General features: G+C 37.1%; 1 protein-coding gene across 10 annotated transcripts in view; it reads right to left on the bottom strand.

The window, feature by feature from the left end:
- LOC149225130 (nuclear transcription factor Y subunit A-7-like) overlaps nt 1-12,628 on the bottom strand; it is a 167,706-nt gene that overhangs the window by 126,788 nt on the left and 28,290 nt on the right. Inside the window, exons 2-4 of one of the 10 annotated variants that reach the window (XM_089376935.1) lie at nt 9,275-9,413; nt 1,370-1,511; nt 350-1,238 (exon numbers count right to left, since the gene is read on the bottom strand). The exons of 8 other annotated variants lie outside the window; for them this stretch is intronic. In XM_089376935.1, coding sequence (XP_089233061.1) covers nt 779-1,238; nt 1,370-1,497 — 588 coding nt within the window. In that variant the 5' untranslated portion in view covers nt 1,498-1,511; nt 9,275-9,413 and the 3' untranslated portion in view covers nt 350-778. Of the gene's footprint in view, nt 1-349; nt 1,239-1,369; nt 1,512-9,274; nt 9,414-12,628 lie in introns of those variants that run through there. One more of the 10 variants, XM_089376933.1, reaches the window with a different exon arrangement.

Here is a 12,628-nt window from a genome sequence, read left to right as displayed (position 1 = left end):
CACCTCTCACCCTCAACTTTCTACTATAACACGCTTTGAGGGGTTAATATTGTGTTTTGGACCCTCAAAACCCACTTTTCTTAAGTTTAGTGGGAAATCTGGCAATTAATTAAGCCAGAAATTAAATAAATAGAGAAAAATAAATATCCACACATGCTAAATGTTGTGGAAATGGTGGAAAATTATGGAGGAGTTAAAGTGAAGTCCCAAGGTGATGTGAACTCCGAAAATCAAGGAAAGGACATGTTCTCAAATAAAATCAAATTTCTAACATTAAATGAAAAAGCTGCTCGGAAATTCGAATTTGTGAAGTTAATGCACATTTAAGAGGATTTGGGAGAATATTTGATGGAGATTTTTGTGGGAAATTGTCCCCACATGGGTTACTACCAATGTTGTTAAAAGCGTGATCGGGATTTAATCGGCGCCGGGAAAAAAGTGGAAAAAATCGTTAAAATCGGGAAAAAATCGGAAAAAAGCGGGAAAAAATCGTTTGGCACAAAAATATTCATTTTTTTTCATTTTTTTTCAATTTTTTTAATATCTAAACCATCTACAACATAAAATAAATACATTGACACATAAATATGATAAAAAAACTAATATATAAGATGTTTAATATCATTTCTAGCGCTAAAATCACACATAACATTGAATCATGTCCTGAATAGTAAGTCCTGAGTCCCAAGTCCAACTCAGCCTCAAAATATCAACAAAAAATATGATAATGTATCTCATCATGTCATAATGTCATATACAATAAAATGAAAGTCTAATCCTATTGATTTCCTCTGCCCCTCTTGCGAGAATATGGCACAGCTTTCTCTTTCCCTCTAGATGTAGAAGCTGGTGCCTGTGCTGGTGGAAATGGCAGTGGAGTCTGACGTGCTCTAGAAGCTGAAGAACTAGTAGTCGCAGCTACAGGAGGCTGAGGTGGACGGAGACCACGTCCTCTACTGGTGGTAGTGGTAGCCCGGGTAGCCCGGGTAGGCGGTGTCACCTCCTCCTCCTGCTCCTGCTCCTGCTCCTCCTCCTCCTCCTCCTCCCCCTCATCCTGCACTAACCAATCCTCAGTGGGATCCATGAGAGGCCTCTCGGTCTCAACCCTCCATTCAGCAGTGGTGTCAATCCCATCCAATGAGATGGCTTCCGTATCAGGTGTCTTCTCTAGTTGTTTCACCCACAATCGAAGATTGTAGTAGACATAGACCATGTCATTAAGTCTATGGGACTCCAACCTGTACAAAGTTCATGAAATAATAAATTAATAATTAATAATTAATATTATAAAAAAAATATTGTTTAAAACTTTAATGAATTCAAAAATTTATTTGGAAATTTGCAATATTTTAAATGTTTAAGTGTTAACCTATTGCGCTTCTTGTTGTGTATTTTTTCAAATACACTCCAATTGCGCTCACATCCCGAGGAGCTGCATGTTTGGCTGAGGATGCGTATGGCAAGATTTTGCAAAAGGGGTACTCTGCCACCATACATCTTCCACCATGCGTCTACAACAAAATTACAAATAAAATTTTAAATAAACATAAGAAAAAAATGGAATTTGAAGAAACAATGAAATTTGAAACAAAGTTACAAAGTACATACTACAAACTAAAAAATACCTGGCATTTTAACCGTCCTATCAATGACAGCCATCTCAAAGCCAAATAAGCTACCTGACAACTTATATTGCTCAATTTGTCTAGAGATCTCCATACGTTCTTCTGAAGATCTCACCATCTTCTGGACACAGGTTAATAATCCTTCCACGACCTCAACATCAAAATTAAACCCACATGCATAAGAAAATGCAGGGTTCAGGAAAAGCCCAGCAGCATGAATGGGACGATGGAGTGTGTTGTTCCATCGCTCATCAATGACGTTCCATAGAAGGAGTTGTCTCTGGAACCCATCATCTCCCTTGTCATCATAGTAGGACCGAATGGCTTCTTTGGCCCTATCCATGGCTTCATACAAATAGCCCATTGCGGGCTTCTCACCATCAACCAACCGAAGAACCTTTACCAAAGGTTCTGTAACAGCGCACACCTCCTGCACTCCCGCCCAGAAGTCCTCCTGGTATGAAACTACTCTGCAGACGGCCTCTCCTTCTGGTTTGCGGCTCATTGACGAAGCACGCCACTCCTCTGAAAGAAACATTCTCTTCAAATCCCACATAGAATTCAAGAGGGATTGAAGAGATATGAAACTCGTCGCAAACCGTGTAATGGCGGGGCGCACCAACTCTTTGTTGTTGGTGCATTTTCTCATCAAGCTAAGCACAGATGTGTGGTTGTAAATAAATTTTGTGATGCTTTTTGATGAGTCAACAACCTCTTTGACAAAGGGAATTTTCCCTATGTCCTCTAACATCAAATCAATACAATGGGCAGCACAAGGTGTCCAAAATAAAGCAGGATGCCTGTCCATAAGCATTCTACCAGCAGCAACATAATTTGCAGCATTGTCCGTTATGACTTGGACAACATTTTCTACACCCACCTCCAAAATAAACACATCCAGCAAATCACATAAAGTTTTTGCATCTTTGATTTGATCAGTTGCATCAACAGATTTGATAAACATAGTCCCCTTGGGACAACTAACCAAGAAGTTTATAAGGGTTCTCCCCTTTTAGTCAGTCCAACCATCTGACATAACAGTGCATCCTGTTTGTGCCCATGATGCCCTAAAATCCTCCAATCTTTGGGTGCAGTCACGCTTTTCATCTTGAAGAAGCCGGCCTCTGAAATCATAAAGAGAAGGGATTTTGTACCCCGGGCCAACACTGGCAATAGCATCAACAGTAGGTTGGAAAAATGGATTATTCCTTACAATGCTGAAAGGAATATCACTCCAGAGGAGAAATTTTGTCATCAACTTGTCAGCTTGTTCTTTTTCAGTTCTTTTTAGCATTGAACCAATAGTTGGTTGTGAACCAGGTGTGGTTCGAGGAACAAAATATGATGATGCAGCTACCGGATTGACTGACGCTGCAGTAGAACCAGTGCCACTTGGCCCACTTCCTTCAGCTGACCTTTTTAGTTGCCTTTTGAGTTCTTCTTTGGCCTCTCTAGTGTGCTCTAATTCTCCCAATGCTCTCATGGCTTTTTGGATAATTTCAGCATTTGTATTTAGACAGGGCCCCACATCATGTCCAGGGATTTGTGCAAGGTGGAACTTCAACCTGTACACCCCCCCGAATATTTCCTTTCCACACAACTTGCAATACAAGTTTTGTCTATCATTCGGAGTTTTAGGGTCACCATATTCCCAGAAAGGATCCAATTTCCTTGGCATGTTTGTTTTTGAATTTGCAAACCTATGGAAAAATAAGGATTAGGAAATAGGAATTTAGGATTACAAAATACAAATTACAATTTAGCATTTACAAAATTACAAGTTAATTATTTCCAAAATCCCAATTTCTAAACCCAAGTTACCCAACCAAATGCCAAAAAACAATGAAAATTCAAAAAAAATAAACAATGTTTAAAAAAAATGAGAAAATAAAAATAAAAAATTGGTTCTCATAGTCATAACAAATAACCCATCCCAAATCAATGAAAAATTTCAAAAAATTCTTTAAAAACAATGAAAAACAAAGTTTTTATAGAAGCAAAACAAAAAAAAATTAATCTACATACCTTTTTTACGGACAAATTGGTGATCTTGGCTTGGATTCCTCCTAAAAACGCTTGGATTCGCTCCCAAATCCGCCGGAAACCCTTCAGCTCCTCTCCCTCACCTCTTCTCCTCCTCCTCCGCGCGCAGACAGCAAAATGACATAAAAAAAATCGTGTTTTGCCTATTAAAAGCCCGCTGCCCGCGCCCTCTGCGATTTTTTCGCTAAAAATAGCGATTTTTTCGAAAAAATTGCCGATTTTTTGGTGTAAAAATCGCGATAAAATCGGCTGGGCGAAAAAATCGCGATTTTCCGATAAAATCGCGATTTTAACAACACTGGTTACTACCCATATACACTTGTCATTCCACCAAAAAATTCGAATTTGGCACATAACGGAAGAAGAAAATGATGTCCACTTGTCAGAATTCGATTTTTACACTTGGCATTGGAGCTCCATTCAACAAATTCGAATTTCTCTTTGGGATTGTCACCTCATGTCACTTGTTTAATCACTTCTACATTGGGATTGGCTCCAACGCCATTTGTCATTGTCATTCTTCATTGGGATTTGCTCCCAACTCTTTATATAATAGAGCCATGGGCTCTCACATTGTATAAGATTGTTACTAGCTATTGTGCTTGCGGAAGCGCTGCTGCTTTGTACACTTTCAGAAATATCAATAAAGACTTTAGGGTTTCATTCATGAAGTGTTCCTCCTTTTCGAGTGTGATGAATTTTTGAGCATTGGTATAATTCCTTTTACTCATGCTTCAATTTAATTTGCTTCCATATGCTCTTGTAGATTTGTTAATGTAGAGCTATCATGCATTGACATCTGATTTAGAAGTATGCTCTAGGTATAAAATGCTCTAGTTGGTTTTAAATAAATCTCTAGAGTTTCTTATCATTGTTTATTGCTAAATCTATATGGAACTAATTATTGATTGAAGTTTTGTAGAGGGAACATCTTGTTGGGATTACAAAATCAAGCGTGAGGGTAAGTCTTTGGAGAGACCAACCCACTCTTGATGCATTCTTAAAAGAGCTCTCATTTGTTCTTTGAACCTTCATAGTCTTATCTTACAAAGTGGTTTTGCAGGGATTCCAGCACATAGCTTGTACACAAGCCGAGAACTTCTAAATTTAAATCTCTTTTAAAAAACATTGTACTTCAATTCTTTCATTTGCTATCTAAGAGCTTGAAGATGGCTAAGCAAAGACGAGAGTTTACTCTCACTCTTTAGCTTAGCCTTTTGTAAGTGATAATTGTACATATACATTTTATCTTGCTAATTTTTCCATTAATACCTAACTTATTTTGCGGCCATTGTTTGGATTGTTTGCTAACCCTTGTGTGGCAGATTTTGACGAGCAACTTCCCGCAACATCTAACAAGTGTTTGCAGGAGCTTTGGCAAGTGTTGGGGGTTCGATTTCCAAGGATGTCGTGAGCCCTTTTGAGGCTTATTTTGGCCAAGTCGAGTTCACTAGAGGGCTGCCCATTTTACTCTCTAAGTCGTGGGCATTTGGAGGAAACTCACACCTTGTTTCCCTTGCATATGTTTTGTGAGATCTTGTCACTACTTTCTCAAGAAAAGAGATCTAGTGTCCAAGTTTCAAGCAATTATTGTGATGACTCTCCTTGAAGTATAGTTGAGAACTTTGAAGAGCCCTCTTCTCATTGTAATATTAATAAAAAATCTAACTTGCTTGTGGGAGCTTGGGATATCTCCCATGGCATCCTATCTCCCCATTTAGAGAAAGGCTTCTCTTGGGTGGATTGACATTTGCATGGTTTAAGCTTTCATACTTCATTCATTTACATGCATAATTTAATTGGGAATTAACACAACCTCACTATCACATTTCATTCAGTTAAAGTTTGTTACAATTTCATTTGAGTTTTGCATTTTCTTTCTCATTGTTGCTTGGCACTACAAGCTTACACTTTACTTTGGGCAATTCATCATTTACATGCAAGCATTTTATATTCTTAACAAACTTTGATTTGTTTCCATTTACCTTGGTAAATTGTTTTATGAGCACTGGAATACATGCTTCAATTGTATGCTACATTGTTATCTTGAATATTGGAGCAATTTATTGTCATTGTTTATTTGAAACAAATTTTACTTTCAAGCAAATTACTTGTATTATTTTAATTCATTGATGAAACACATGCAACACTTGTAAGCTAATTTTATTCCTCCAATTGAAGTTATAATTGCAACTTATGTTGAACACTATTTCATTTTCAAGCATTGCAAATCAATCTCTTTGAATCATTTGCATGTATTATTATTTTAATTTAGGGAATTAACACAATTTGCATTTCATCTAGGCATTTTAGTGTAGAAAGGCCCCAAGTCTCATTAAAATTTTACCTCCAACATAAGTTGATTGAAGTAGACATCTTAGGGATCCTCTACTCCTCACTATGAGATCCATATCACTGGGCGAGGGTAAAGTCTGAAGATTAAAGAATTAAATTGTAATCTTGTTGTAGAGCTAATTAATAAATTAACCAAGAGCACTTTCCATTACATTTACATTACTTGTCTCTTGATGGTTTGAGTTTTCATATGCAAAGTCTATTCCAAAAGCAAGTATTGTAATCATTTCAAACAAGTGTTTTCTTTTCATGTTTCAAGTCTAATTGCATATTCATGTTTTGGTTTAGCACTTCCTTTCTTTTACATTTCCAAGTTAATTAATAATTTTTGGGTTTTGGCAAAATATGTTTCACATGTTTTAATTTATAAAGTTGATTATCTCAAAAGCATTTTGTATCTTACATATCTTGTGCTAACAATTCTTATTTACATTTCAGGGTTACTTTGTTTTCTCTTTTGAGAGCATTGGATTTTACTTTGAGCAAATATGTCTTTAAATTGTTGAGCAAATTGCTTATAAGGCACTAGTTTTATGGTTTTTAATCATATTAATGATTGGCATTGTTATTTCAAGTTGCTCACTTCGTATTTGCCCATAAATCTTTAAAAGTAATACATTTTTACTATAACACTCTCCTAGAAACTCACATCTTTTAACTTAACTTTTCATTAGGGACCACCCCCCTTAGCTAACCTAAGAGATAGCTCAAACGGAGAGAGTTGGGAATAGTGTGACAGCCCCTTCTCTGAGTTCCCTGCCACCAACCACACCTTGTGGGGTTGAAGGCTTTTTCTCATTGACTTGTAGGTAGGTGTAGGCGGCAGGGTCAACAGGTCACTGTGCTCGATCCAAGTGTCTGTCCTCTTGCTTGTCCTCCTTAATGCCCCTGTTGTTGTTGGACTAATGGAACATCTATTGATTGATCTTTTGTTGGCATCTCTCAAGATTTCTTGAAAGTTCTATCCTCCATGAACTTTGCATCTTGTCTTACTACAATCTTCTTATTGTTAAAAATGTAGATTCTATATGCCTTTGAAGTCTCGTTATATCCTACGAGGTACCCCTTTTCTGCAGTTTGATCCAATTTATTACACTTCTCGTCTGGAACGTGACAATATGCCACACTGCCGAATATCCTCAGATGACTCACCTCCAGCTTCTTCCTTGTGAAGACACCTTCACATGTTTTCTTCCCCAATGCTTTGTGAGGAATTCTATTCTAGATATACACCGTTGTGCTGCATGCCTCTACCCATAAGAATCTAGGCAAGTCTTGGTCATACAACATAGCCTTTATCACCCCAACAATAGTTCTATTCTCTCACTCTGCTACTCCATTCTGCTCTAGATTATATGGAGCTATCCATTCTCTTTTGATGCCCCTTTGCACAGAAATCTGTGAAGTCTTTGTATGTATACTCTCCACCATTATCTGAACACAATACCTTTATCTTTTTCCCTGTCATGTTCTCTACGAGAGCCTTAAACTCTTTGAACCGATCAAAGACCTCATCCTTGGTCTTTAAGAAATAGATCCAAGTTTTTCTAGAGTGATCATCAATAAAGGTGACGAAGTATTCGCCGCCACTAAGAGCTCTTCGCCGTCACTAAGATCTCTTGTGCACATTGGGCCACAAATATCTGAGTGTATCGATCCCAAAACGCCTTCCGCTCTGTTGTTACTTTTGAAAAAAGATGCTTTAGCGTACTTCCCTAGTATGCATCCTCTGCATACATCATCATGCTCAGTACTAAGGACTGGAACTCCTGTAATAGTCTCTTTGAGCATCCTCAGTGCTCCATGGTGTAAGTGTCCCATTCGCCTGTGCCACAATTCATTCAGTTCTTTTTCACCATTATGATTGCTGCCTGTCAGTGCCATTGGAGACTCGAGCTGCAATCTATACAGTTTGTTGCTTCAGGCTCTAATTTATCTCTTCTTCTTCCAGCTTGGATGTTTGACGTATACTTTCCTTCCAATGAAGTATACATCGTATCCCTTGTCCTATAACTGGGACACTGAAATCAAATTCATTCCTAACCCGAGCACATGCAGAACATTAGTGGCTCGGATGTTGGTTCCTGCTTTCGTTTTAAATGCTATGGAGCCTCTCCCTACTAGAGTACACTTCGCTTTGTTTCCCATAGTAATCTGGAATTCCATTTACTCTTCTTGATAGCTCGATAAATATTCTCGTACTCCAGACATATGGGTTGAAGCCCCGATACCAAACCTCTGTTGACGTTGAACTTGAGAAGCATGTGAATTCTTCTTCCAATCTAGAAGATAATTCAGAGACATATTGATTTTCCATCCTTCTTTGTGCTAACCTTCAATGGTTGAGATCTAACCATGAGATCAATGGCTCTCTTTTAATTAAATTATTAAGTGACCCACTTTAGTCATTTTATTAATTAAAAATCACTTTAATAAAAGAATGTTGGCTTTATTAATTAATTAAATAAGTGAACTTCTAAAAAGGCATAGGATACATTTAAAGATGATTTCCATAAGTCGACACCTCATGTAAATACTTGTTTGAGCTACAAACACTACCACTCCCTCGTAACGAGGAAGGTATTCTCCACCACTCCAAGTTTGTCCCGAAACCAAACGAACTTGCCCTTCACCAAGAACTTGGTGAAAATGTCAGCCAACTGCTCCTCTGTAGAAATATATTGGAACTTAACTGCTCCCCTCAGCACCATGTCTAGAATGAAGTGGTATTTGATCTCAATGTGCTTTATCTTGTCATAGAACACTGAATTCTCGGAGAGTTTGATACAACTTTGGTTATCGCAGTGGATCACTCTCGGCTCAAGCTTCTAACCAAACAATCATGTGAGTAGCTTGTGAACCCAAATGGCTTCACAACTAGCTAGACTAGTCACCATGTACTCTGCCTCAGCTGAACTCAATGTTATTGAGGTTTGCTTCCTACTAAACAAGGAAATGATTGTTGACCACAAACTAAAGTAGCACCCAAAGGTGCTCTTCTGATCTGTATCACTCCTTGCTTAGACTAGTCGCCATGTACTCTGCCTCAGCTGAACTCAATGTTATTGAGGTTTGCTTCCTACTAAACAAGGAAATGATTGTTGACCACAAACTAAAGTAGCACCCTAAGGTGCTCTTTTGATCTGTATCACTCCCTGCCCAGTGTAAATCTAAGTCATGTAACAGCCCAAAATAAACATGTAATTTAATCAGCTAATTAACATCAAGTTCAAACTATGAGTAGTACTTACATGTGGTTGAAGTCTGCTTACTGCAACAAGGTTTTGGGGACGACTCGCCACCCAACCGTAGGCTCAATTATGCAAGGACTGAAATTTGTTGAACCATTTAAACATTTGCCTTGATCGGAGAAGTGATGCAATTATTAAACTGTATTATCATCATACAAATGTCATCAGGAATTGATTTAAATTTACATACCCTTCCCAAAAGAATTAGCGTCAACAAATTAATTACCACTGTTTATATCCATTTGCATCATAAAAAAGAATTTAGGAATTGAGACCCTAAAATTCGCAGGCATATAAAAACGAAAGATCTTGACAAGAAAATGCAACAATTGGTTTAAAACGGAGATCGTTCCAGATTTATAAATGTTAATTGATTTGAAGTATCATCAGGAAGAATGTATTAGCCTTGACGTTAGCAAAAATTAATGGCTTATCAGAGTTATCATGTGATCTAAAAATGAAAAAGAGGTTAATGTGTGACAAAAAATATCAGATTCCTAGCTTGCAGCATCATCCGCTATTGCCCTAGATTATGTGTGATTTGAGTCAAAGTTGAAAATCCATCGAAATTCGCTTAACAGGTTGACACTAGGTATTACTTGCACAATGTGGGGAAGTGTCCAGGTTTACCCATGAGGTTTTATTTTGGGAAAAAAAAGTGAGTCAAACTATGGCTACTCTCCATCCACCCAATTGTTTGTAATCATGAGTGTAGATCACTTATCTTGAATCAGCAATTGACTGTTGCATTTAGATATTAACAGTTGATAAACAGCTTAAATCAATAAAATGTTGTTTCGCTTTATATGTTATAGCTTCTAATTGATTTGCTTATTATAGTGTTCTTTATCTCCTAGATCTTGGCATCTAAATAGTTAAAACTTGAATACAAACTTTTTATCATCATTGTTATAATGACACGTCTGGAAAAGGTTTTCAAAGCTAGATTAGGGTTGAACACATGACAACCAGCAATTGCTAGAATGTAATGACAAACGAATAATGCCATCACAGAATTATGCCAAGTCCAAATTTTCCATAGAACTCGTCATTTTTAATCTTCGTTGCCATGAGAAGTGATATAAAACCAGTTGTGTCAAGAGAATTCTCAAAAAAGAATCAAATGTTTAACATAAATTGAAATTCTATGCTGTAGAGTGCAATATTTTGAGTATCTGTTTAAGCAATCATAACTTATGTTAGAAGAAAAAATTAAATGGACTGCCTTTAACAAAATAAATTGTTAAACAAATTTCTTAAATGTATCTTGGGATTCTTATGACCATTAAATGATTACTCTAAGGGCTTTAAGAAATCAAACAACCAAAGAGGTATTCTAACAGAAACACACCATAAAACAAGAAGAGACACCGCCACCTGACCCAAAACCGGATCGGATGACTGGGAAGGTTATCCCTCCCCAAAACACAAAATAAAATCATTTTATTAATAAGATGGCCTGCCTGCAAGCGCACCCATGAAGGCAACACCATATCAACCCTTAACAAAGCTTTAATAGCTACCGGGTTTTACATTCATTAATTACAACATAAAAATCGAAACAATACCAGGAAACTCGGAACAAACCTATTGTCTACAATACATTTTAGCTATAATGATTTTAGCACTGTGAATTCTTGACGAGAGAAGGAGCTTCTTTTGGTGCTTGGACTTTGAACAAATATGCACTTCATTTGAGGTAACCTTGAGGTACCCTGGATGTTACACAAAGAGATTACACAAACCTAAATTCCAAAGCTTTTTCCACCAAAGAGTCGTACTGACTTCTTGTTAATTTGGAATTTATTAGTAATATAAGCAATGAAAGAGTGTGATCTGCAGAAGCTAACGAACTGACAGCGGATCATTTACCATTAAGCCGTTAAAAGAGTGTGATCTGCAATAAAACAATCATAATGACGGAGTAAAGAGATCAACCTGCATTTATATTCTAGATTTCCTATAAAAGGTGGAAAAAATTTAGCACATGCAAATAAGTCCCTGGATCAAATCCGGTGAACAACTTTTGAAGAATTTTTTTTTTTTGTTAGAAGGAAAATCGACAGAAGGGTAGAGATGATCATTAATTGGGAAAAGAGATTCATACAGCCCTAAAATTCATTGACTTGTTCTTGTACAAGTCAATTTTCCGCGACAATCTCTCAAATTGGGATTTTCAAAACATATCGCAATAGATGAAAGGCAACGGCTCAGATTCTTTGAATTTAAAAGGAATTAGAAGCGATGATCCCATACTTTTCGACTGCAAGAAATAATCCATCCATATCACATCCAACAAACCCTAAATGAATCCAAGCAGAACCTAGTTCCACACCTACCGAATGAATGTTACATCTTTCTATCGAAGTCAATCTATAGGCCTCTATTAACGAAGATCTCTCTGTCTTTGCTTCAATGAAGGTATCTATCTTTATGTGATAAAAGTGGTGATTTCCATGCGAGTAATTACCATGCCTTTCTATAAGAATAATTACCAAAGATAATGAAGTTCCAATCAATAGAGCCATGAGCATATATTCAGTTCCGCCCCAGCAACACCATCTTCGTTGTTTCCTTGATCCATTAAATTAATATTTACTATATCATAAGTCAATCATTTCCCTCAAGATTTTAAAACAGCGCACATTGTCCCCTTAGTAAATCATGTTGATCGAATCAGTCCCTAACCAAAAACGTTCAAGAAATTCTATCATATGAGGTTCTCAAAGGTAGAAAAGCTTCTAAATTCACTGAAAGCATACAAACTAGAATTAATAAAAATACACTCCCGACTCTCTTTTCGCTTAACTGTAAATCCAGTTATTTAATCACCGTACCTATCATTAACCATTCAAGTCACCATAATTACCCAATACCCTATACATCCATAAAAATACCATAAAAGTAAAGGATAAGCATTCAATATCAACCCGTCTGCAACAGATTAAGATAATATACATGATAGTCTAACATTGCACAGAGACGCAGAAAAACATAACAATAATGTATAAAGCTTATGTAAATTAAACAAAAACAGCTAGAAGGAGCCCGGATATGAAAAGGCTGGAGCCGAGACCAGCTCCTAGAACTCCAGACTTACGTGGAATAAATCACAAATTAGCAGAGTTGAACCGCTTAGATCAGCAGATCAAGGATTTTGAGGAGGAATTGAAGAAGTTGGATAGCACAGACAGAGCGTCGACAGTTTGCAAAGAGGTATTAGCTCTTGGCCTGACATTTGTATGGAGCAAATTGTACTTCAAACTCCACAACGCATAGTGCTTCAAGGAACAGATTCATAATTTTATTTAAACATGTCAATCATATTTGTCTCATAATGATTCAAGGAACAGA

This window comes from Pinus tabuliformis, chromosome J, assembly GCF_031772625.1.
Source record: "Pinus tabuliformis cultivar Carrire ecotype Pingquan chromosome J, CPIR1, whole genome shotgun sequence".
In the NCBI taxonomy this organism is placed as follows: domain Eukaryota; kingdom Viridiplantae; phylum Streptophyta; class Pinopsida; order Pinales; family Pinaceae; genus Pinus; species Pinus tabuliformis.
This window is presented reverse-complemented; position numbering and strand designations above follow the sequence as displayed.